At 38.6% G+C, this 26,172-nt stretch overlaps 2 protein-coding genes across 4 annotated transcripts in view; both read right to left on the bottom strand.

The window, feature by feature from the left end:
* Positions 1-18,259, bottom strand: part of LOC116723653 (MICOS complex subunit mic25a-like) — a 71,017-nt gene extending 52,758 nt beyond the window's left edge. The window contains exons 1-4 of one of the 3 annotated variants that reach the window (XM_032568717.1): positions 18,057-18,259; positions 16,395-16,485; positions 15,906-16,014; positions 14,970-15,114 (exon numbers count right to left, since the gene is read on the bottom strand). In XM_032568717.1, coding sequence (XP_032424608.1) covers positions 14,970-15,114; positions 15,906-16,014; positions 16,395-16,485; positions 18,057-18,140 — 429 coding nt within the window. In that variant the 5' untranslated portion in view covers positions 18,141-18,259. Of the gene's footprint in view, positions 1-14,969; positions 15,115-15,905; positions 16,015-16,394; positions 16,486-17,806; positions 18,018-18,056 lie in introns of those variants that run through there. The other 2 variants (XM_032568726.1, XM_032568734.1) reach the window with 2 other exon arrangements.
* A 991-nt stretch (positions 18,260-19,250) lies between these two features.
* On the bottom strand, positions 19,251-25,930 carry LOC116725987 (E3 ubiquitin/ISG15 ligase TRIM25). The gene is made up of 4 exons (XM_032572437.1): positions 25,104-25,930; positions 24,330-24,469; positions 22,800-22,967; positions 19,251-21,210 (listed from the first exon to the last, which is right to left on the bottom strand). Exons 1-4 carry the CDS (start codon positions 25,740-25,742, stop codon positions 20,502-20,504), a joined length of 1,656 nt encoding a protein of 551 aa, XP_032428328.1. The 5' UTR covers positions 25,743-25,930; the 3' UTR covers positions 19,251-20,501.
* Between the last annotated feature and the right edge of the window lie 242 nt (positions 25,931-26,172).

Below are 26,172 nucleotides of genomic sequence, written 5' to 3'. Positions count from 1 at the left end.
GAAAGGTTTTAATTCCCTTTGGAGTTGTTTTGATATACAGTATAGATAAATAGTGTTTTAACTTATTGCAACCCACTGAAGTGATAATCTAAAAAAAAGATAAGTTTCACAGCTCTCTTAACAACTCAGCTTTTAACTGTCCACAGAGAAATTTTAATCTTACTGAGTGATAGAGTGGGGTATTTGTTCATTTGAATGCTTTTTTTTTAAGCTGCGATATCAAACTCATAATGAGCTTATTTTACTCAATCCAACCACAAAGCAAAGCAATTTGCTGAGATATTAAATCACAAAGCAGAACACACACAAACAAACAAAAAAAGTAGGATCCATTTTTGTTTTGCCTCAAACCACATCACAATTCATACCTCACACAGGCTTTACACAAGTAATCAGACTTGCACTGCTGTCACACTGGGTACAAAATGACTTTTCTTGTTTGAATTTTCTTCTAAATTATTGAAAAATAAAGCCTCATAGGTTGAGTACAAAAAAAACAGGGTGGAAAAAAATTATATTAAATTAAGGCGACAAATTATATAAGAAACGGAACAGCAAAGCAACTTCACGTTATTAACATGAAGTCTAATTAAATACAACAGCTAGTAGCCATGAGCTAAACAGCAGATTAGCTCAAAAATGCATTACCATATATCCTTCCCTCTTTAGGCTTCTTCTGCATATGAATCGATTCAGTGCACAGCTGGAGGTCTGAAGCATCTATTTAGAAGCCGGTGATGGGGAGGAAAATGTGCAAAAGTGTGAAACACAAAAATCAAGCGAGAGTGAGTGAAAGAAAGTCAGAATGAAAACGACAAAGGATAACGGGAGACATGTCTAACAGGTAACAAATATCAAACGGGGAAAAAAAATGACAAAAGGAAGACAGAAGAAGAATTAGAATGAGACAGGGAGAGCATGTGAGAGCAGGATCTGTTAAAGCATCTGGCAGATAAACTAAATCTGCTCACTTGTTACCTGGAAATATTCTGGTTTTATATTAAACAAGCCAAAAACTGCAAAGAATTACGGAGACCCCACAGTGGCCCCATGAGGAACATTTACTAAAATGGAAATAGGAAATAAACTAAAATCTATTTAAAAAAAACTAACCCTAACTAGTGAGCTGATAAATGATTAAAGGGTCAGTGGTATTTAAAATCACACTTTTTGGAACTTTACATGTTATAATACCTGGAGTGTTGCCTTGATTGTATCATGCGTGCCTGAGAAATACTTTCATCTCCATGGCAACCGTTCAGCTGCACAAAAAACCTGGGAGGACCAAGCAGCGCCGTCAAGGAAAAAGATCCTCCTCTGAGCTGCAGTTTCCAAGTTTCCGCCTGACAGTGCAGTCCTCCACCATGACTCCCCCACTCAGCTCCTTTAGACTAGCCAGCAGCAATTAGCAAACACCTGGCAGAACTGCATATCTGCTGAGGTCATTATAGGAGCTACTTCTCAGAGCAACACTTGTAAAAGGAGTCATGTTGTGATGACTCCCGGAAGCCAGAGTTTTTAAAGAGACAGAAGCCCAAAAAGTTAGATTTCTTTTAAGTCATACTTTATATATTTATATATACACACATACACTGCCCCTTTAGCAACACCATATTAAAAAAATACAGTCAAATATTATGTCCAAATATATGACTAAAACAATTACTATGCTTTTTTTCAAAGTATGTGAATCCTCGGTCAGATAGCAAGGGAATAATATTGGGGCATGTCCTTAATTAGATGTGGAAGGAGTCAGTGGGACATGTGTCAGCGCTGCTTGGTCATTCCTTGCTCCCCCTGATTTGGCTGCAGCTGTCTAAATGTCACGCCACCAGCTGCACGGCGGCATGGCCCGAGCAACCTCTCTGAGATGTTGACATCAGTCTCCAGAGTCCTCCCCATGCAGTTTATTAACTGTGACATGATAACACCAGAGGAGGATTACCTGAGCAGGTTTACCTATCCATAGGATTGGAGGTAAGTTGTGTACAGCAACTGTTCTAGTGCTTCACATTGTGTTTTGCCCAATGACAAACAATAAAAAAGAAATATAGAAATGCCATTAGACTGTAAATATTAAAACAAATCTATTTGTTGTTTCCAACAGACAAGGTACAATATCATAATTTTCATTACGCAAAAGGAAAAAGGCTGCGATGCTGTAATGCTTCCATTAAATTATACTAAGGCACTAAGGAAGGTGTAAAGCTTGCACCAGAAAGTGTCCCTACTAGGCCGATTTCATTGTTTTCCAAGACTTGTTGTCTACTGGGGGTAGAAAAGCACAGAGAAATTAGCTGGTGACTAGCCTAGCTATTGTGTTTCTGTGCAATTCTGCTTGATTCAAATCTCTCTTCACAGCACAGTCTGGGATTTCTGGATTTCTTAGGTAGAATTTTAACCGAGCCAAACAGCAAACTGGAGATGACAACAGCAACGTTGATTTTCTACGCTGTTTTGTTGTCTGCCTGTTGCTTTAGCAATGGCAGCGGGGGAAGTGAACGAAGACGTCGGTCTGTGTTGGTCACGCTTCCTGATACTGAATTAACATTAGCAGCCATTAACATTAGCAGCCGCCTCGTTCAAAGCGACACTTCTCTCCTGGAGTGGAGAATGGCTGTTTACAGTGAGGGAATTTCCTTTAAGCTTCAGAGGGTTGAACCTGCACATAACATACATCACGGGCAAACGTTAGGGACTGGGTGAAGTTTCTCAGTAGCAGCAAAAGGCCTAGGCAGTCTGAACAAAGCAAATAGTGTAGAACAAGGAGCTGGTTTTCACCAGGCAAGTTGGTGCTCTGAAATTGATGATTTTCATCTAAATTCCTGAATGTTGACTGTTCAGTTACAAAGCTCTAGAATCTGATGATCTTTTCCAATTGGCAAACTCTCAATACCTAAGCTCTACCAGATTTTGCTGATAACACTGTTCTGTGAGGATGCCTTTACTGAGGGAAGAAGACTGAAAGTTGCCCGTTTAAAAAATTAAAAGTCACTTTTAAATAATAGAACACTGCATTTTCTGTGACTTGCATAGACAGATCAAGACATTTTGAGGAGACAACAGGAAGGATAAAAAGAGTACAGCCAAGTTGCTCTGTTTTATGCTTTGGAGCTTCAAACCTCAGTCACTGAATAACAGGGATTTGGAAATGTTGGAAGTCTTTCAAAAGAGAAAAAAAATCTCAAATTTAGGATAAATATCTACATTCACCTGAGATTGCAATTTTAGTGACACTCCAGACAGGGTGAAATATTAAGTCTGTAATCTCTTTGTCTTTGTTTAAAACAGCAGAAACCTTGTTATGCAGTAACTGCTCCCTCAAAACTTGACATGGTCAAAAATTTAAGCATTTCTATTAATAAATAACACAATAAGACTGAGATTCATTTGGCAATTTGGTTAAGGTCTTGTGAGCTGTTTTCAGCAAGAGTTTTTGGCCTTTTTTAAATAAAAGACTAAAGATACAAACATAAGGAATTCAGAAAGGCAAAACCAATCTTTTTGCAGAAAGTCATATCTACAACAGGCATACTATGCAGCAGTTTTGAGATTGAGCTGTAGGGACAACAGATGGTGGATGGTTGAGTTGTTAGTCTGCGTGTCTGCCGGGTACATGCCACAGTGATATCAGCTACGGAGGGCCAAATACCAGATCCAGTCCAGAAGGAACTGATGACGAAAGCGTCAGTACGTTAATGTTAAACTGTCCAACGGATCATCAGCACATCGCATGGCCACAGAACGCTAATGTTTTTGGCTCGCGAGTATGGCATGGGACAGACACGTATTAATATACACCAATAAATCTCCCTCTTCCCCTGTGGCTAGTTTGTGTGCTGTGATGCCATCTGATAGCAGCGGCAGTCTGTTCTCCCACTGCATCTTTCTGCCCCACTATCTATTTACTCGGCTGCGTTTATTTAACACATAGCTCCCGGCGAGGCAGTGAATTAGCACTCAATAATAATCGAACTGATAATTACAGCCAGGCAGCTACACAGAAAACACAGTGGGATAAAATGGGCCACCGGCCTCTTCTCCTCCTCCTTCCTTCCTGCTCCTCCTCCTATTCATCCGTACGGTTCCTGTCTTTAACTGCTCTTCGTCTGCAGAGATGAAGCACACAATGACACAAACATGTAGACAAGTAAAACATGCACGCTTTCTTTAAGTTCACGTTCTGAAAATAAAAACTGAACCATAAAGAGTTATCTTTCAAAAATGTTTTTTTTTTTTTTTTTATAATATGCCAATTTAAAACATAAACCAAGATCAAAATTCCCCTGCTGTCTGCCTTCCTTTTCTACTTTTCAGGTCGTCTCACCTCCCTATCAGATGTTGCAGTTGTAGAAAACGAGCTTTTGTGCACACAGTTACCCTAATGGCTTTACATGCAAACCCATGTCAGCTTCTGCAGATTACAATTACTGATACAACAGCAAGCTTATCTGCTACCTCAGCCTTCTTCACCTCCTCCTCTTCCTCCTCATCCATCCAACCAGTCATTCACCTTCTTCACGCTATTTGCTTCAATGCCACTGCTGCCATCTCGTCTTTCAGCCTCAACATTTCCCTTCCTTCCCCAAGTCTTATCAGGCTCCTTTTCTCCTCTTTATCACACTTGACTTTTCGTACTTATTTTTCCTCCCAATTATATGCCTATAAGTATGTGCTATCTGTTTCAGTTCTGTCTAAGCTACCCTTAAGAAGAAAAAAAGATTAGTTGTGCAACCAAATCCTTGGCTTAAATGGACATGGCAGCAAAATCAGCAAAATCGGTCAATCAAGATCCTTTCTGTGGGCTGTTCTCAGAAATGCCTGGCACAACAATCTTGAATCAGTATGTTGAAATGGGCCTGGAAAAATCTGCATTATTTTAAGGGGCGAGTAACTATTATGTAATAAGATGTAATGATGCATCCTGTTCACTAGACGAGATGTTAGGTTTTTAAGAACAAAGCAAGATGAGATTTTAGCGATATTTTGGTAGAAATCTAAGAAACCTCAAGATGGAAGATTTTTACAAATACAGGTCTCTGAGTTTTAACTAATCTATAATCAGGATGAAATACTCTATAGGAGGTCCAAATGCCAAAAATAAAAAGGACTGAAGTTCTTCCTTTTTCACCAATATATTGGTTTTCAAAAATATATTTTTTGGTTTTGTAAATGTCAAAGTGTGTTTTCAAGAATTTTTATTCCATCTAGAATTATCTAATTATCCAGTTCTGGTTTCACCATGTAAAAAATCATTATGATTTTCAACCTAAAAGGATTAAAAATGCTCCATAAAAACTAATCCTTCAGATTAGCACCAGTAAGCTGGGGCAGATGCTAACTCTTGTGTCATTAGCAGATACCAACCAGTTAGTTGATGTGTCACAATTGTCCTTTCAAATTCATTAATGTCAATATTATGACACTTGTGGTGAAATTAGGCATGGGTCATTTAATGCTATCAAGGTACAACGTCTTTAAATATTTCAATGTCAAAATGTCCAAACTTTTCTGTCATGCTGCTCCTACGGTATAAAATGCTTTTAAAAAGATGACAAAGAAATTACCGGAGTGACCAGTGCACAGAATAGACACACTGGACTATTTGGAAATTTTTCCTGATCACAAGAAACACAATCAGTCATAATGTGTAAATGCTACTCACTCTCTGCCAAGCAGCTGACTGAGAGCTAGCTAACTGAGCAGATAGTTTGACTTATTGGCCAGCTAATATAAGTCTGCCAGCAAAAAGTATAATAACCCATGGAACAAACACTCACAGTAATACTAATAGCAATATCAGAAACATAAATGATTATTACAACTATAAAAACCAATACATTTATGGCAGCAGTAGGAATAGTGGTTGCTTTTCTGTTTTAAATAAAAGCAAATAGGTTTTTTTTGTTTGTTTTGTTTTTACAGATTTCTGTACAAATAGCATGTTATATTGAAACGTTATGTTGAAACAGTGATATTTTTTCACAAGGTTATGATAACATAATAAATCAAATCAAACTGTATTTGCATTGCACATTTCAGCAACGAGGTATTTCAACGTGCTTTACATCATAAAAACACAAAAATACCAAGTCATAGAACACAGTGAACAATTGAGGCATTACATTTTACAGCCATTACACATCAGATTACTGATTAATGTTTCATTGATTATGAAAACTCCCTCTGGTCCAAGCAATTTGATTGGATTCTAATGCCACATAGCCAAATAAAAAATAATAATAATTTTTTAAAAAAACTAACATTTTTCCATTTGTAAAATGAGACACTTGTTAGTAGTTTCCTTTGTATTGCATGCATAAACAGTTTAAAATTACTCTAGTGTGTTTAAATGTTCTTGACTGACATGAAAGCAGAATACATGTGCTTTACACAGCTCGTTTGACCTTTTTTTCACTCACCTAAACGGCATAATAGCAGCGTGCTGCCATATGTCGGACTAAATAAGCAGTCTGAGGAGTACATGATAAAACATCAAGCAATTCACCAGCTCATATGTAATGCTATAATGAAGCGTGTCCCATCTGTCTCTGTTTGTATCAATTCTGTGTGCGTGAAAGTGTGTGTGCGTGTGTCTCAACGCAGCTGTTTCACAACCAGAGACTGAATGAGTTTCTCTAGAGCGTTAGGGAGACACAACAATGTCGCTCCATCAGCCGGAGAATCTTTAACTGATTATTTGATTTCAGGTAAAAACACAAGATGTAGGTTTGTCCAATCAGAGGAAACATCTGGCTAGACCCTCGTCTATTTGCTGATAAGTATTGGCAGATATTATTGTTAAAGGTATACAAAATATGTGAAGAAAAATGCAGCTTGGGAAGCTGCTGTAATCATTCTAAGACCGCCATGCATCTTCCTTGCTGTGATTGGTCGTAACCCCAAGAGCGAAGGTAAGGAAGACTGTGGATGTTGGCTTCTGGTGTAGAGCCAAGATGGTTTTTGCTGTGCGCATTAATGCATATAAAGGTCTGTTTGTTTTTTGAACTTTTAAAATATAAATCCTAGGTTAAAAACTGAAGAACTAGATGTAACATGTGTCAGGAATAAACAGTGCAAGCATGAATCCTCTGCACATAGAACATTTTACACAAGCAGCAGCAAAAAGAAAGAAGGCATGATAAAAAATAAAACTAAATATAAAGTAACATTGTGCATGTACAAACTAATACTAGTACTGCAGCTACTAATATTAATTTGTACTAATATTACAAACTAATATTAGTTAGTTTGGAAATAACTTCCTATTTCTAACTTGCAATAGGACGTTAGAAAAGTAGCTCCTTAAAACACATGTGCCATTGTTTCAAAAGTCATAATAATGATTTGTTACTGAGATGTTGCTAAAATTATGGCAGAAAAGTATCCTGCTAAGTGTTTTAAGTGCAATTTACTGTTGCTTTACAAGTCAACAAGATGATTTAACAAACAGTATCTCAAACAATGAGAAATAATTGCATGTGTTCAGAAGAAAGCAAGGTGAAAACCAAACAAACTTGGTTAGAAGTAAGCCATACTAGCATGCATTCCACAGATAACTAGCTCTGAACTTTCTGAGGCAAAAAGGTGTAATTTATAGACACTCTGTATCAATATTAAACAAACTCTCCACTGACTAAACCGAAAATGGAAAAGTGGATTATTTTTGGTTAAGTAATCAAAATATATCAGTGGATTATTTTCAGTTAAATAAAAGAACAACAATAATCTTGTTGTTCTTGAACAACAAGATCATCTCGATGAACAACAAGATGATCTTGTTGTTCATCTCATCTCAGCCCAACTTTAACAGCCCATGATTCTGCAGAATTTCAAGACTGATTAATAGCTGCAGAGAAACTAAAACACAAAGTCTGGAAATTCAAAGGCGCCCTCTGTGAAGACTGAAAACCCCCTCAGTCAACTGTTGCAAATGGGCCTAATTACTTCCTGTGTAACAATACAGCAGTACTCTCACAAGCCGTAAGAGCGTAGGTGAGACAAAGAACGCCAGCATCTATTTTATGTCACTGAACATTATGGCACAAAGTTACATGACACTGTGTCAGTCCAAGGCCAATTACAATAGAATGAAAGCAATGCAGGCAATAAAAGGTTACTATACAGGGTAAGGTGATGGAGAAGACATTAATACATTCCAGGAACATTTCAGGCTTTATTTTTCACCTGATAACATACATGATCAGAACAGAGGGAAGCATTGGAAGGAAAGGGAGGAATACAAAAAAAACACTGGGACATGGTTTTGCTGCCATCTGCTGTCGACTAAAGGCACTCCACAATTTTCAGCTAGGGTTAGGGTTAGTAAAAATGTCAATTCTACTAATCCAAAAAACCCTAAACCAGGCTTGAACTCAATTAGTGAACTTGCTTTGTTAAATTGTTATTTAACCATTAAATTATTATTTGAAAAAGCTATAGCTTCATTAAACAACTGAAGAATCCTAAATGGACTTTTTAACGAGGAGTTGCAGTTCATATAATTATGCTTGACAAAACGAGTTCAAAAACATAAAAAAAAGCATGGATGACATTTTTATTAGCTGAAGCTCCATCTGAAGAAAAGTAAAGGGCAGTTAATAAAATAGGCTTCCTAATTGTTCTGCGAGAACAGAGAGAGAAATTTACCATATGCTAATGTGACTTATAACCTTCTTTTGCTTTCAACAGGCACCCAAAGGCCATTAACACACTGGAAAAAAGAGAAAATCCTTCTTAGTCCTTCTCTTCGGCTTGCCTCCTTTCTTCTCATTCTCTTATTCCCTGCCCTCATTCTGAAATTAATCTGCAAAAGATTTGCCATTAACAAAGAGCATTCTGGGAGCCGCGCAGTGGGAGAGGTCCTTGGCTCATGATGCAGAAAAGGACGGAGGAATGAAAGGTTCAGGCGGTTCAATGTGGACGCAACAAAAGACAGGAAGAAGTGATGAAGAGAAGAAGAGAGCAAGCCAGTAAATAGCATACGCCTCGCATCATTGTCTGGCTCTCTGACTTGTGACTCAGAGCAGCGCCCATCCACAAAGGGACGGAAAGAACTGAGTCACCTGTAGCTTTTTCTCTCTCCCCTCACCTCTCGTTTTTATTCAAGCACTCAAGGATAAACTCTGTTTGCTCTGCTTTTCAATTTCACAAGGAAGAACAAGAAGAAAAAAACATAGTGAAGTAACAAGGGATCTGACTCCGGGTGAATTCAAATCTTTGCTACTTATTCCCTTTCTTAAGTTTCTTACCCAAAAAACATTTTATTGACAGAATGTCATGTGGATAAAATAATACACTGTATTAAGATTCTGTCCATTCAACAAAAATTAACCCAGTTTATTCACTGAACAAAAGATATAAACAAGTCAAGCAGCACTGAGGAGCTCCTGCTCTAGATGCCACCCAGGCTTTCTCACTACTATGAATTTTCCTCACTGCCACTTTTATTCATTTAGTGAGCCTTACACGCATGTAGCCACTAGGCGGCAATTAAAATAAGACTTTAAAATTATGTTCAGTTCAGTTAAAATCCAATCTTTCTGAAGGAAGTTGTAGTCACCTGCTATTCTGTGGTGAAGGATTATTGAAGACTCAATGTAGTATTTGGAATAGGTCGTTTGAAATGATCATCTATTAGATGGTTTGAAACATACAGACTGTCACCACAGAAATATGTGATTTTTTTTACTTTAACCCAGCCTATGGGCAATGTCATCAAGCCACTATATAGGCTTGGTGTAGATCTGATGCAACAGGAAGGTACATCAAATCCACAATATTCAATAATAAACATTCTAAGCACACAGTTGATTCAAGCTATAGTGCAGTCCCATTGATCTGATCTGACTGTAGGTTGACAAATATTCTTATTCTGTTTGTTGCAAATGGCATTTTTAGAGCCAACCATATGGGAATGGTGAGATATCAAAATTCAATGCGCCCACCCAGCCCAGTCAGTCATAACTCAACTTCATCTTGACAGAAAGTTTGTCAGCTACAACCTTGTGTGTTGACGTTTTTGCAATTTCATCTTCCATGGTGAGAAGTCAGATTTTGAGGCTTGGCCACACCCACCTGCTTTGATCATTCAAAAAGCTTTTGATAACTTTCATCATCAATGCCTTAAGACTATACTGACAGACTCAAAGTCTGTAAGTGGAAAAGTGTAGAAAGTGTTTGCTTACTACAAAAAAAGGACAAACACAGATCTGGATCAAATTCTTTTGAGATATTTTTAATCCCTTACCAGACTCCTAATTCCAATCATAATTCTGAAGGTTTCAGATTAACATGGTGTCCACTCTGAATTCAACAGTCTGGACCACATCAAAACTAAATGTCTGAGGCTTAAACAGAGAAAATCTCCTTGAAAATCTCAAGTAATGTTCTCATCATGTGCACCAGATGTGACAGGCATATGCCAAATCTTAGCCATTTTAGATGGGAAGAAATACAGGAGCTAATTAAATCCTTACCAGAGATTTACATTTTTGATTACATCCCACAGACATTTTAAAAAGAGGTGTTTTAAATTTATATAATATTTAATAATAATATTCAATTTTGCTCCCTCATCCACATCTGTTAATAAGTGGAAGCTAACCTTTTGGGTTTCTCTGACAGTTATACCATCTGTCATTTTATTCAGTCAGTCTCTTTCCTTTCATCCTTTTCATGTTATTTGTCTGATGCTTCAGATTTTGCTCCATCAATCCGTCTCCTTATCCCCCTTCCTTCCTGTCAGTCTTTTCCAGCAACTCCTAATGGTGCAAAATGTTTAATCATCTTGCAAATTTCCTTTTAATCATATAGCAATACCCTCTTCCTTTAGAAATCCAATTGCCTAAAGAAACATTACAAATAGGTACCCCTTTCCCTTTTCAGGCGCCCGTTGTCGCTAATCTCTTCCACCTCCTCTTGATCCTTCGGGAAACGTTAAATTACTTTTAAAGACTTCTTATTCATCCATTGGTTCATTCCCTTCTTTTGAGGAAAAGTGTGTCATCTCCTCTTTCAATCCCATTCATTCTCGCCTCCTCTATATTCTTCATTCCAACTCTTCACAAAATGTTCAGTCACATCTTTTTCATCCTTAAATCCTTCTTCCACCCAGTTATATAGTAAATACTCAATCATCTGGAAGCTTGTGTTTCCAATCTTCCCTTATGGTCAGTCTTACTGAAACTTTTTCCTGTTTCACTGAAAATATGGCAACACTTTCAAGTCTTTAAATGTTGACAGAGTGAATATGTCTTAATATTGACTAAATGGTCCAAAGAAGTATTTTTCTTGACATATATTTTAATATGATTATCACAAGTTTAGGTGTAGGCTTGTCTTTGCCAGGACAAAAAATACTAAATAATAAAACAAAAATCTGTGAAATGAGCTAGAATTGAAATAAATGACTTATTTATTTCAGATAATCTTTCCTACATGAGCAGGGTATTTCATAATTGCTATAATAATAATAATAATAATAATGTATATTTAAAACGACTTGTATGTATTTTTCATTTTGCAAATATCTGGTTTATGAGAAAATATTGTTCCTTTTATGAAATTATGATTTATGCTGGACAAGAAACACTTTTTATGACTTTTCATTTTTGAAAACAGACTGAATGTTGGATCTTGTCATACTGATAAAATGCCTGTTGTGAGTTTGCTGCCTGTTCTACAGCTAAAAGACTTAATGACACGCAAGTTTAAAATGAGAATTGTTTTCATCCAGCATAAATACATTATCATTTTTCACTATTACACCATCAATTTTTGTTTTGAATTATTGTGGCTATCATGGCTCTACAAAATTAGTTTTGTTTATGTGGGACATGTTAACGTCATACAATGATTTCTAAGTTAGAATCCCATTTAGACTCAGCAGTTTAGCTTGCTCTAAACACTGTTGAATATCTACATGCAAATTTAGGATTAGCTCTCTAGACTTAATGAATCATGTCTAAAAGAAGTTCTCACATAGCCTTTAAATAGGGTCTACTGCACAGTGATTACCTATGAAACATGCTGGATTTAGAAATGTTGGCAGCCTTTAGTCGATCTCAGCACAAAGTGCCCACATTCTCTAGGGAACACATAAAGACCATTCTCTTTAACTTATAATGCTAGCTGCTGCACTAATTGCTAATGTTAGGCAAGAGATATGATAACATTGAGTAAAATGTCCAGTTTCTGTGGCTAACTTTAACAGCTAACTGTTAATGCTGCTGCTCACAGAGCAACACTGAAAGGTAACATTAGAAGGCTAATTAGTCAGGCTTTGCTGGCTAGCTTGCACCCTGCTAGGATTTTAGCATGCCAACTTTACCTTTAGAGGAGTGTGATGACAACAGAAGTAAGCAGTATAATTTAGCTCTCAGCACATAACTTTCGAAGAAGACAGCTTCTTTTCATGTGAATGAGAAATGAGTGTAAGTGGGCCGAGACAGGGAACAGACCGGTGACTGCTCCAAGCTCCAGAACTTTCTCTAGGATTTTATTAAAGGGACTTTAAACCACAGGAGCGATATGACAGAACATTTTTAAGGTTTTTAAGATAGCAGGTTCTTAAAACCATGGTAAACCTTGAGACAAGAAACTGGCCCATGACAGGCTAATAAAACACTGAACACACTTTGAAAACTGGACAGAAAAGTCTGACTGAAGCTACTCATGTAAAAGTCTGAAGCTTTCTCTCATGAATGTATTATTTTTTTTTTTTACAATTTTGAGAAAACAGGTGAATTTAACACAATTTAAACATGTACATAAAATGTGGGTAGCACAGCATACTTCCCGGATGTGTTGTAATTTTAAAGACATAACTCTTCTAAAGAGAAAAGAAAACAACAACCATATAAATAAATACCACTCACAGACAGACAAATTTCTTCTTTCTGACCAAGACATTTCATACTTCATAAAAACTCAAGTGCAGAACTACTAAGAAGTCTTCATCGGTGCTCTCCTGTTGTTCTCGAACAGCACACATGGAAAAAGGTTCTGTGCAAATTATAACCCAAGACCAAGTTCCAAGACCTTCAAAATCAGGATTTGGAAGAACATAATGATGCAATTTTGTTCTTGAAACTCTGGAAGAGAAAAAAAAAATTCTACTTTCTTGTGACTTTGTCTTGGATTTAAAAGATCCGATTTGTGAAACTGGATCTCCAGAGGATAAATGCTTTCTGATCTGCTACCGGCTTCATAAAAATGAGTTAAAAATATGAAAGAAAAAAAAAATCTACCTACATTTCATATATGCATTCATGGCACAGGACAAAGTAATTACAAGGAGCCCTTAGCATAAGGAAGTCCAGTCCGCACAACCGGTCATTCTGCTCACGCCATCCCTCCAGCAGGCTTTTTATTAGAAGTAGGAGTATGTTGGAGTGGAGATAAGACGGGCACTACAGCACATCTCAACACAGAGGGTGGGGGTGGAAGTAGGGGAGCAAGAGAGTCACATGAAGGCACCAACTGGTGTGTACAACAAGCTCTCCCCTTTCCACAACTATAATTCCAAGGCTGCCCCACTCCTATCTGCAACCCCAGGAAACTCTCAGGGTGCAATTTACCGCGTGCACTTCGCTGATAATACTGTCTCCAGGGCAGAAAGGAGAGAGTGATGGGCTGGGATAGAAAACAGAAAAAAAGACAGAAGGAGATGGAGGATGGAGGTGGTAAGGAGGGAGGGGGGGGAGCTGAGAGAAAGAAAGACAGAAAAGCAAGAAGATGAGGGATGCAGAACACGGTGACGAGGAAAAGATAGAAAAGAAACAGGGAGGAAATAGGTGAGGATAAGAAGGGAGGAGTGAGGCAGAGCGAGTATCACCATGGAAATTACAAATGCAAACCCGAGAAGCAATTTGTGTCAGTACAAAACACTCCAACTTGCAATTTGGCTGGAGAAAAAAAAAACCCCAGCAAACTGAATCATGACTTGACTCCACAAAAGCATATCTCCTCCGACTCACAGACACTCAAGTTAATTAGTTTTTTTTAAAACAGTTACACCACTGAACTTTTGTAAAACCTTGATTCTGCAGAAACAAAAAATGAAAAAGAAAAAAAAGGAGAACAGAAACTAAAAACGCATTCCTGCAAATGAAAGACAGCAGCTCCCCCTACAGGTTACCCCTGTGATTGTTCTAGGATGAAATCCATCACATTCACAAATAACATGTACTTTCCTACTGAATGTGGTGATGTTAGAATATCCTATTAATAATAACATTTTATTTATAATGCACTTTACATGTAAATCTGCAGAATTAATATCAATGAGAAATTTTGATAGTTGCAACAGAAAAGACAACAAGTACCTTCTACTTCTTATGTTTTTCTCAGAACCAAGACTGTTGTTTCTATAGAAACTGAAATAACACAGAGATGATCTCAATTATTATGAAATCTGATTAATTTACTTTATTTCTAGGGTTATAGAAGTATTTTTAATTTAACTGTACAGTGTTTTACAGAATAAGGTACAAAAAAGTAGTCAGAATAATGAAGACGAAAGAAAATAATACATTTTAACATGCTGTGGTGGTGCAGGGGCAAACCATGACCACATATAAAAGCCTTAGTCCTCGTGGCGATAGCCGCAGGTTCGATTACCGGCCTGGTGAAATTTGCCACATGTCTTCCCTCTCTCATTACCCGCTTTCCTGTCAAACTACTTTCAAATAAAGGCCACTAGAGCAAACAAAACCTTTAAAGAAAAAAAGGCTCAAACTCAGCCTGATTGGACAGAAAGGATCTGTGTCAAATGTTCAAATTCTTTTATCTTCTGAGTAAAGAATTATTCTAAGACAGATTTCACTAAGGGAAAGATTTCTCAGGAGGATGGACTTTGGGTACTGTGATTTGATTGAGAAGGTGTGTCCAACAAAGAGAGACATTGTGAGGTTGTTGTGTGTGTGTGTGTGGGGGGGGGGTGCATGCATGCATGTGTGTGTATGTACCAATTCTTTGGCCTTCTCTGCTTCCTTTCGTGCTTGTTGTCGTTCTCGGCTCATGGTTTTAACCAGCTCCTCTCTCGCTGCCTCCCTCTCTCTTTCTGCCATCTTGGCCAGTTCATCCTTCAGTATCGTCTGCTGCCGCTCATACCTAATACAAATTACAACATAAATCATAAATTATTACAGAAAAGGCTCCATTTTCTTACAACCTGACAAGTGTTTAATCCTGGCTGTTATTGTTACACTCAAATGGTTGAGATGTCTCCGCAAGTCAAATATTCACAGTTCAGGCCATTTGTGAGCTTTTTTCAAAGATGTAACTATAACATTTTACTATGAATGAATGAAAGATATTTCTACAGTGGTCAAGCTTTATATGCATAACCACAAATTGGATATTATTCCTTTCCCTAAGTATTTGTCCAGATTGGTTTAGAGATGGAAATATTCCATATTGTTCTAGTCTGCATTTTCCCATTAGATACAGGTGACCAGTGACAGGCAATAAAACTACTTCAATAATTTATCAAGGAGCAGAAAATGTCAATAGCAACAATAGGTACACTGCAAAAGCAGAAACTCTTACCAAGGATTGTTGGTCTAGTTTCTAGTGCAAATATCTTAGTACAGCTAAAATAAGACAAAACTAAGTTACAAGTAACTTTCCAGCAAGATATAGAAGTAAAATAAGATAGGATTAAATAACTCCTTATTATTGATGAAAAAAGGACTAGTTCCATTGGCAGATTTTTTTATTTGTAATAGGAGAAAAATTGTCTTGTCATAAGTTATTGACTGCAGACTAAATAGAAGACATCATTATCTCCTCCAGGCAACTAATAAGTGAGGTAGCTACAATACATAAAGCTAAATGTGATCATCAATGCTGCGTTTGTGTACCAGGAATAAATGGGTTTTGGATTTGACCGTCTTACTCACCTTCTCTGTTCATCTTTAGCGAATGTCTTCCCGGACTTGCTGCTGGGCGGGGCCCGGTGAGGGGGGCTCTGCTGGGCCTGAGAGGCTGAGCTGGCACTGCGAGAGGCACCTGGTCACAAAGCCAAACATTTCATATGAGAAACGGTGACAATTCAGCAATGCAGTACTTTCTCTGGTGAGCATTAAGCTCCAAAGACTGAATTTTACACGTTGAAGAGCATAATTCATATTTATAATTCATATTCATGATTCATATTATAAATATGAATTTAGGGGTGGGTGTGGGAGTGTGTGGCTGTGTGTGGGGGGGTGTGCGTGTGTGTGTTTGTGTTTTCAAGAGTTCGTTACTGACACACTCTGCTTCTTCATGCTATAATTAGAAATAATCGGAACACTCTGAAGTTTTTCCATTTTAAAGTCCAACATCAACAAGAGAGTAAAGTTCAGATATGATCTTTTGCTAACGACCAGTTAAAGTCAAACTTTTACCTTTTTCTTTCTGAGGACTTGTGGCTGAAGAGGAGGATTCTGGAGGAATGTTAGCCACTCCTCTCATCCTCTGGAGAACGTCCTCTGACAGCTGCCAGGGGAAAGAGGAGACATTTAGGAGCTGGATATGGAGCATACAAACTAACAGTCTACAAACAACTTCAAATCTTAATCAACAAACATTGATAATATAATATGGAACAATAATACACAATATTTGGTGCAGATTTATTCAAGAGAAACAGGTCAGAGCAACTTAAATCTGAAAATACAGACCAGGTCCCACTAATACAGCCGTTTGGATGTTTCTATGGGAAACGGTTAAACATAGCTACACATAAAACCGCAGAGGGCAGGGCCATTCACTGACACGCTCTATGACTCATTAAATCTGAATGTGCAGCTAGAGTTGGCAAACACAGTTATCACTTTGACTTTTAGCTCTTGACAGACATTTTTGGACAACTTAAGAAAACCTAACTCCTGAAATAGATAGAATCTTTTAATTCCAGTGCGTCGTGAGTCTAAATTCTGAAATAAGTCTTAAAAACAATCATCAAATATTAATGCATCAATTGCTGTGATCCCACAAATGCATGAAAACAACCCCAAAGAGAAAACTCTGGCTGGACAAAACGGCAAGGACAAATTCTGGTCGCAGATGCTTGAGAGTTAACAAATTGGGTGGAAGATGTTGGTTAACAAGAGGAGAATAAGCTTACATTTGTTGTCAAAGCAAAAAAAAAAAAACAGTAATTTTTTTTAAACAACTAAACAGTAGTTTTGAAAAACTACTGTTCAGTGTAGTATTTTTTAAGTAGTTACATTAAAATAGGTATTTGCACAAATATGACTGGAACATGTGAAATGTTGAGTCTCATTTGGTAAGCCAAAAGAAACGTTTAAAACATGAATATGGACATACAAAGCAACAAAAAGGACAAATGGCACATTTTACTTTGTCCAAACGTCTTGCCACAATGTACCACAAAAATATCCCGTCCTTTCTTACGTGTGGTTAATTATAATGTAAAATTCCGACACGCAAACTCGCCCTCGAATGCAGCACTGCTATGCTTAAAAGCCTTTCACCAAACTCCATTCAAAAACTAATCATTTTAAGCCCTCAAAAGAAATACAAAACAGGCTGTGATGACATTTACTTCTCAGATGAATTCATGACAAAGCAGCAATGCAGCACGCAAGTTCATCTACAATAGTGACCGTACTTTACGTTCATTTCGCATCATAATTGGTAAATATACTACAACGCTCAAAATAATAAGGTGTCATAAGAAAGTAAAGCATATTAGTCTAGATAGAAAGTTTTTAAGCCGATGTTATCTATATACCTTACATATTTCCACATTGAATTGGCCATCAGCTACGTAAATTAGTTTGCGAATAATTACGTTGAACTGCTACGGCCCTCTTGCATCCAATGAAGTCTGGCGAAGAGGAAAAGTGACCCTCCAGGGCTCGTGAATCAACCTGCTCCACCACCTTCGCAGCTCCTCCATCCTCCTTCACAGGTGGTACACCTGACGTTCCCCACAGTCTGAGGGTTTGTTGTGTATGTGCTCTGGAGCAACAAGCTTCCAGCTGGCCAGCATTAAACTATCGTCAGCATGACTTATCGGACGCTAGCTAAATTAGCATTACCTTTATCCCGCGGAGAATCCTGACTCTGTCTTCATCATCCACGCCGAAGGATACTTTCCTGGTCGTACTCTCCCCCGAGCCCATGCCTCCTGCTTTCCCCTTTTACCTTACTTATTAGCTGCTAGCTGAATATTGGCGCTATCATGAAACAGTGTTTGTGTCCTGCCCAATGACAGAATGTGTGACAGATGGGGGTACGGGTTGCCAGTTTTCTGTATTATATCCTCCGTTCTCTGTGGCGTTTCAAACCTGGAGGATAGATTCCCACAAATGAATCAACCCAAAGAAGCGACTAACTGGACATACGTGTTTTTTTCAAACTGCCGACAGGTATAATTCATTGAGTAAAATTAATGTTTGATATTTACGGGATTATATCTAAACCTGGCAACCCCACTGGCAGTTCATTCATGCAAAGCCTGTACATAGCCATGGGCGGCCAAATGTTGTATGAGGTCCTGATGGGAAATCTCATTCAGGGACCCAGTTCCAGCTAAGCTAATCAAAACTATAGAACATTTGATTTGTTTGATGACCTAATGATTTTTAAATTTATCTTTTTAATCAAAAACTTACAGTTAACTTTTACTGGAGTGTATCAGTCATCAGTTACTGAACTCGGCTGCTCAATTATGTCTGAGTTTCCCACACAGATTTTTTAGCTTGAGGAGTGTTCTTCATGTATTTCCAAATGCATTTGTGTAACCAACCTGAAGCATTTTCTACTACCAATGGACTAGTTAAATAAAGTTTTAACTGTACATAAAATAATTAATGTTACATGTTTCAGAAAGAAACAAATAAATTAACTAAAACTTTTAAATATATTTTTTCAAACTAAGACCTGATCACAATTCAATTATGCAAAAGATACATGTCACTGGGGCCAGCGCAAGGTTGTGTAAGGACTAAGACAGATATTTGAGGGCTGTCCTGCAACCAGTCAGGATGGTGGTGTGTTTGAGTTTATTCATATGTTGGTACTTGAATCTGCACATCATGTAAAACTCAAGTAGAGATAGGAGTGGATTCAAATAAGAAAACCAGCTGTAAATTCTAATTGTGGTTCTTTTGGCCTCAAACTCGCCATGTGATCAACACACCCAAAGTTTATTTATACCTCAGGCTGGCTCAGAATGTGACAATACATTCTACGCAACAGTGGCAAAGTCAGTGACAGACACAACCATTACAAACTTTGTGTGTCAAATAATTTATTTGTACCCTAAACACAAAACATGTCTCATGCTAAATGTCAGCGGTCTCCTGTTTACTGTATGCAAAATAAAAAATAAAATCAAAGGGGAAATGCACTTAGCTTAAAGAAACTACATCACATAAAGGAAACCTGGTCGATGTTAAACAAAACAATGTAAGAAGTACAAAACACCTGTGTCATACTGCATGTACTCCACAAAAACATCATAATCATGACTGCTTTTGTAAACCAATCACACATCATCTTGTATGATTAAATAAAAATGCTAAATAATGTCAGCCTAATAGTCATGCTACTTTATATAAACTGTATAGTAATAAGAACAATGATACCTAAGATCTACTAGTGTCTTTCAAGAAACTCAGGGATGTTTTACATAGAGTGCATAATTAAACTCAAGGAGTAAAGTCAAACAACGTTTTGAAGAGCATCTTGTAACTCAGATGAGAGAGAGGTTGGTGCGAGCGACAGAAAATGAACACATGACACACAGGACTGTTGGGTCTGACTCAGTGTGTTTGATTGAAGAAGGTCTGACAGGTGCCCACTGCCTAGGACACTGAAGGATTTGCAGGTGAGAAGATCTTGTAAGTGATGTGGTATTTGGCAGGCAGCCGGTGGAGATTTGGGAGACAGGGGGTGATATGTTGGTAAGGCTTAGTGTGTGTTAGTCGACTAGCGACTGAGCTTTAGACCTGCTGGATCTGGTCCAGGATTCTGTTGGAAATCTCCAACAGAGACTGCAGTAATCCAGCCAGGCTGTAACAAAGGCATAGATCAACCTCTCTGTTAAGGTCAGTTATCGTTAGCTGACTGTAGACAAATGTTGATGTGCAGATGAGAAAAAAACACCTTTGTGAATAACTTGATGTTAATCTGGAATAAAGTATGGAGTTTCCATTACAAATATTAGATGTTATCCTCTCCAAATTTTTTGATTATTACTGTAGTAAATTATTTGTGATGGTGAACAGTAGGAATACGAAACCACACTTTTGAGGCAGGCCATCGTTAGTGTTTTCATGAAAAAGTAAAACATGAACTTCCAGTTTCTGACACTTAGTTTGGGTTGACGAGTTTCCGGGAGAAAACCTAGACTACTTTAGTTACTTACATATCAACATTTAAACAAACTTGGTAAGAACAAACGTGTGAATAAAGATCTAAAAACAGGAATACCCCAAACATATCTATGCACAGGGAAAGTTACAGACCAAATGTTGGTGTCACATCTGACTTTGTAGAGTGATCCAAGACTCTGATGTATTTGAATGGATACTAAAAGCTGGGTAAACTGGCTCCTTAAACACAGTCTTAAAGGTGTAAAGGTGTTCTCTGCGTGATTGGATAGTGTGGAAAGATAGGGTTCCACCTTCACAGTCAAGCACAACCTCAATCTTAGATGGATGTTGGAACGTCTCCCCCAGCGCAGCATTGCTAGATGAAGAGTACGCAGTTAGCTTGCCGTTTTTCCACTGTAGTCTCCAGGACACCAAGTTGTTCCCCAGGCGGCTGTGGTCTCCACGGCGAGGGATGGTCTTGTAGCACGCGCCAAGGGACCACATGCAGCTGCTGCCCATTTCTGCCACCCAGATATGCGTGCCTGTGGAAAAACCCTGGCTGCACAGGATCTGAGGTGCACTCAGGAAGCGCTCCGGGTGGTCTACGTAGGACTGCTTGGAGCTGGTGCATCTGACTGTGTGCAGGTCGTTGGACACCAACAAGCAGGGGTGGGCAGTGCAGACGTTGAACGTGACCTCCAGAGGGTTGAGCAGGATGTGAAGGGTGTCAAGGAGACGGACCATTTCTGTGCGGAAGTCGATGGTTTTGAGGTCTGTCTGGAGACGCTTGGTGTTCAGGTCAACCTTTGAGGAAATCGTGCTGGGAAGACTGCCTGTGGCAGCATCTCTCACTTTCTGTTCAATCATCATGAATCTGATGAGCGAAAAAAAAAAGAAGAAAATTATTTCATATCCAGTCATAATGCAAATAAAAATATGCATGAAAACCGTAGACTTTTAATAAGCACACACATAGATATCTTTTTTTGCAAGTAAAACTATTTTTCAGAGCATATACAACTAAATTGTACAAGTATTTTGAAGTTTGTCTCTCCCAGCTTTGCACATATAAAGACTGGAATCTTAACAACTCTTCTTAGTGCAATAAACCAAGTTCAGTCAGACTAGATGGAACCACAATTTTCAAGTCTATATTTATCTAAAACAATACATTGCTGTTGTGGCTGCATGTTTCATTCAACCACAATACAAATCTCCGCCTCTGTATCAAATCAAGTTTTCTTACAGGTTTGCACTGGATTTACCACTATCCATCTTCCCATCAACCCAGAACACCTTATTTGTCCCTGCTGAAAAAAAAACATTCCAATAGTATGATGCTGCCACCACCATGTTTCACAGTGATGACATGCTCAGAGTCATGTGCAGTGTTTGTTTTCCTCTATACATCATATTTTTTTCTACAAAGGGCCAATCACTCCCTTTGGTCAGTCTCAAGTTGAGAATCATCATGAACCAAAAAATTCAATTTTGGCTTCATCTGACTAGAGTATCTTCTTTCACATGTTTACAGTGTTTAAGGTAAGGTGCTTCACTAGTAGTTGTCGAGTTAACACGCAAGACTCCACAGCTGGTTGGGCTAGATTTTAGAATGAGATATTAGATTAAAGAATGTTGAAAACTTATGCTCAGCACTAATTTTAGAAGAAATTATTTGTGAAAACTTAAAAAAAAAATTTTATTGTCCACCCAGTTAACAGTGATACATGACTTGATGTTGGTCTATCACATGACATTCCAACAGAACACATTAGGAACTTAAGGGTTGTAAACAGTCCCGGCTCCAGACGAGTTTAACAGGGGGGGCATCGACTTATCTTTTTTTGTGGGGGTGGGGGGGGGGCAAAATGAATCTACGTAGCTGAACGTAGACAACAACATCAGTAGTCTACAGGCTACTTGTTAACAAGCTTAAAGTGCTGTATTGTTATTAGCTAGTGATCTTTTAGCTAACATTACCTGCATCCAACAGCTTTACTCAACTCAGTCGGTTAGTTTGTTGGGAAAACTGTGCAAAGTTCATTGCGTTTTGCTGGTTTGCCGCATGATTCTAACACACACCTGTGCAGCTCTGCACAGCAGCAGCAGGTCTGCTTCGCTGCCGCACAGGTGTAAACCCAGCGCGAGCGTAGTAACGCTCGTGTTGCGTTTAAAGGCGGCTCGGAAAAACAGGTTACGACGTGTTAACAACGGATTGAACAGTTTTAACGGCTGAAAACAGTGACAGAGGGCACATATATGGGAAGTGCGGAAGCCCCTACTGTATCAAATTAATAGGAATAACAGAAAGTTGGCAATTCTAAGGTAAAAACAACAAACAGCTTCTAGTCCAGGGGGGGCACGGCTGACTCTGTGGGCGGGCAATGCCCCCCAATGCCCAAATATTTTTGCAAGACACTGTAAGAATCACTCAGTAAAATGTAGGACAGATTATGTTTGTACCTGTGTATGAAGGCGCATGTGTCTGTCTCGCTGAGCACCTCGGATGCACTGTTCTGGGCCTCCTGCAGCAGCTGCTGCTGCTCCTCCAATGCACTCACTCCAAGCTGGCAGCTTTTGCGCCGCTGCCTTCTCTCCTCCTCCAAAATCAAACGCAGTCGCTCCCTGAACCTGAGAATGTCATGTCACCAACAGGTTGTCATTTTCACTTTACATTAGTATTTTAAAATAAAAACTGAATGAAAACTGGCATGCTTTTCAGCTGGACACCAACATTCTGACAAGATTGTACCACCTGATGTTATATAAAAGTTTTAAAATCAAGTAACTAAATCCTCCCTATTACTGTCTGCTGAATTAACTAATAAAAGGTTTACGGGTGGATCACTGTATCACTGTCATTAACCACATTAGTGAAGTGCCAAGATGGGTGTGCATTTTTTTTCTACAAAAGTCACTTGCTAAACCTGCTACTCAAGTTATTACCAGCAGCTAAAGACTAGATGTACTCACGGTAAATTGGACAAATCAGTACATTGCGTAATGCAAGGTCTCTTTCATTTTAAAATGAAAGCAAAAGGTCATTTCTCCAGAACATACTGCAAGCTGATACACAAACGCTGTCCTAAAAAAGTTTTAGTCTTGTATTTATGTATTAGTTTAACAAGTCATTAATAGTTCAAAAGTAATTTTGGCATCAACATTTAACTCTTAATCCAGAAATCCAGGAATCATCACGCTTCTTTGCCATGTAAAAGTTTATCATTTTAATTTGAGCTTATGCAAGAGTAAAGATTGCTGAGGATGCAGTTTGATATTTTTTTTTACATATATTTTCATTTATATATGAAAATATATTGATATTTACAAGCATGACTATATAATGCTAAAAATTATATAAGCTCTAGAACTGTTGCAGAGCAGGACTGTGCTAAAAATAACTCACCTGAAACCAAATCACCAGTTGTTCTGGTTTACTAACGAACTACTGTTATCAGTGTTTCAGCACAGCTAGCTAACACCTGAAGGCAGAAAAATAGCCACTCAAAGTTGTGTAAATGAGTTTCTTCAAAAGGCCGTGAGATTTGTTGTGAGCCTGTTGATTGGCTCTCACCCTGTACGTAACATTAAGACATGTCTTATTGTGGTGAGTGCCTGCAGTATTTTAAATTCTGAGGACCATGAGGATGTCGTCATCATTTGGTCAGTAAAACATTTACAACTTTGGTTTGACCATGTCTGAAAGCTGTTGGCTTTTATTCTGAAGGCATATATTTGCTGTACTCCTTCCTAGAAAAGCTGGCAGTGAAGAAATTTCATATGGGATTCGCACAACTGGAATCCATGTTGGCAGATGCCTCCATTACAGTGCCCATTTCTTATAGCCACTAAGTTCAATGATTCTTTGGCAACAAGTAAATAGTCACCAATTTATACCAATGCAGCATTGGTGTTGTGCTTTTGTTTAGCATTTAAATAGACCCAATGTACAGTAGCACCATTTTAAGCTTCTATCAATATACAGGGCCTTACCTGTCCACTATTGAAGCCATACTATCCATAAGTGAGACTGCCTTGTTGACCATTTTATCTCCGACAGCCTCGGAGGCTCCCTGGTCCTCTTGTGTCTTCTGAAGGAGGCACTCTGTCAGTTGCAGTCGGCTGGAAACCACCTGCAGACATGCAGTTAATGTGTTGACATTTACATCGTATGGACAGAAAGAGAATCTGGAAAAACAGGATGCAACTTTCTTGCACAGCATAGAACAAGTCCAAGGATGTACACTGATGTTCTTTTATAGATATCTTCTAATAGATGTGCTTTTTCTACACTGATTAAAGATTAAGATCAACTAGCATTTTTAAGGCAGTCATGCAGAACCTAGAACTGTGCATGACTTGTCAGAAGTGATCACACTGTTCTCATCAGCGATAATCTGTTGTGTCTGCTTTTGCATTGTTCTCAGTCATGTTTTACAAAACACTGCATGTGAACCATTTTGGGACCAGGAGTTTTTCCCCCCAACCTCATAGAGGCCATGTGACCCTGGTTTTATCTCTGCCCAGAATATTCTTGTCATTCCAACTCAGCAATCTGATAGAAAGTCCAGAGTAGTCATTAGAATTATAAAAACTAATGTGTTTACCACTGAACTGAGGGTAATGTCCTTAGAACACCATAAAAAAACTTTTCATTGTCCTTTCTTTTATTTGCCACCTGTACATAATAAATATATTGTCTTGTGTAAATCTGCTAGTTCTTGCGTCCTAAACACAGTAAATGTAATCAGGTACATAAAAAACTACCTTGCCACGGCTCTCCAAGGCTCGTCTCATCTCCTCCTCTGCCACACTGACGGTGAGGACGTCGTGGTTCTCGTTATGGCCTTCCAAACATGTGATGCACAGAGACTTCATGTCATTAGAACAAAAGTACTCAAGTGGAAGGTTATGGTCGGGGCAGGCCCTGCTCCCCAAATCCTTCTGAGGTTCCACCAGAGAGTGAGTCTTGAAGGACTCCCTCTCGTTGTGCTTCTGGAGATGCCTGAAGCACAGCGACACCTCACACTTCAGGCAGGTCTTCACCGCCGGAGTCTTGTCATCTATGCATTGGTCACAGAAAATGACATTGTCTGCCTCTGGGTTTGCAGGTTTGATCACATCCAGGATCTCTTCATAAATGTTTTGGGAAGAGACTTGGAAACCCTCAACAATGTTGGAAAGTTTGACATTTTTCTGCAGGGTATCGACGCCGTCATAGGTCTCGCGACACTCTGGGCAGCGTAGAGGTTCTTTGTCGCTGTATGTGGGGTCAGCAGACTTGGAGATGCAAGCTCGACAGAAGTTGTGCCCACAGGGTAGAACAACTGGATCATTGTAGAGCTGAAGACAGATGGGACAGCTCAGCTCCTGGGCAAGCTGATCCTCTTGCTTTGATAAAAACATACTGAAGGTTGAAAAGAATTGCAGTTTTTTTTCTCTTCTGGTTGTAGTTTCTTTCTTCGTGTTTGTCTCTCTTCTTGAGAAAACCTTTCATCCATCCAAGTGAGCAACTAGTATCTTATCCTTATTTCTCATTAAGAGAATCCACAGGTGGAGAGACAGGTACGGCAAAGAGCAAACAAGAAACAATGCCTGTTCTTATCTAAGTCAGAGGTAGGAGGTGCCAAACTTGTTCGCACAGCAACATTCCAGAGTCAAGATCATCTGTGATGCCTGGAAGTCACACCAGCAATGGGGTTACTATTGATCGGAAAATACTCTGCAAAAATCCATAGGACCTTTTTTAAAGGAAATGTCAGCAATTCTTCTTTCTGGAAACCACCAGCTGTGATTTTAAAGCAGTGATGTAAGAACAAATACATCCAGCTTCAGG

Source organism: Xiphophorus hellerii, chromosome 1 (assembly GCF_003331165.1).
Source record: "Xiphophorus hellerii strain 12219 chromosome 1, Xiphophorus_hellerii-4.1, whole genome shotgun sequence".
NCBI classification, from domain to species: domain Eukaryota; kingdom Metazoa; phylum Chordata; class Actinopteri; order Cyprinodontiformes; family Poeciliidae; genus Xiphophorus; species Xiphophorus hellerii.
This window is presented reverse-complemented; position numbering and strand designations above follow the sequence as displayed.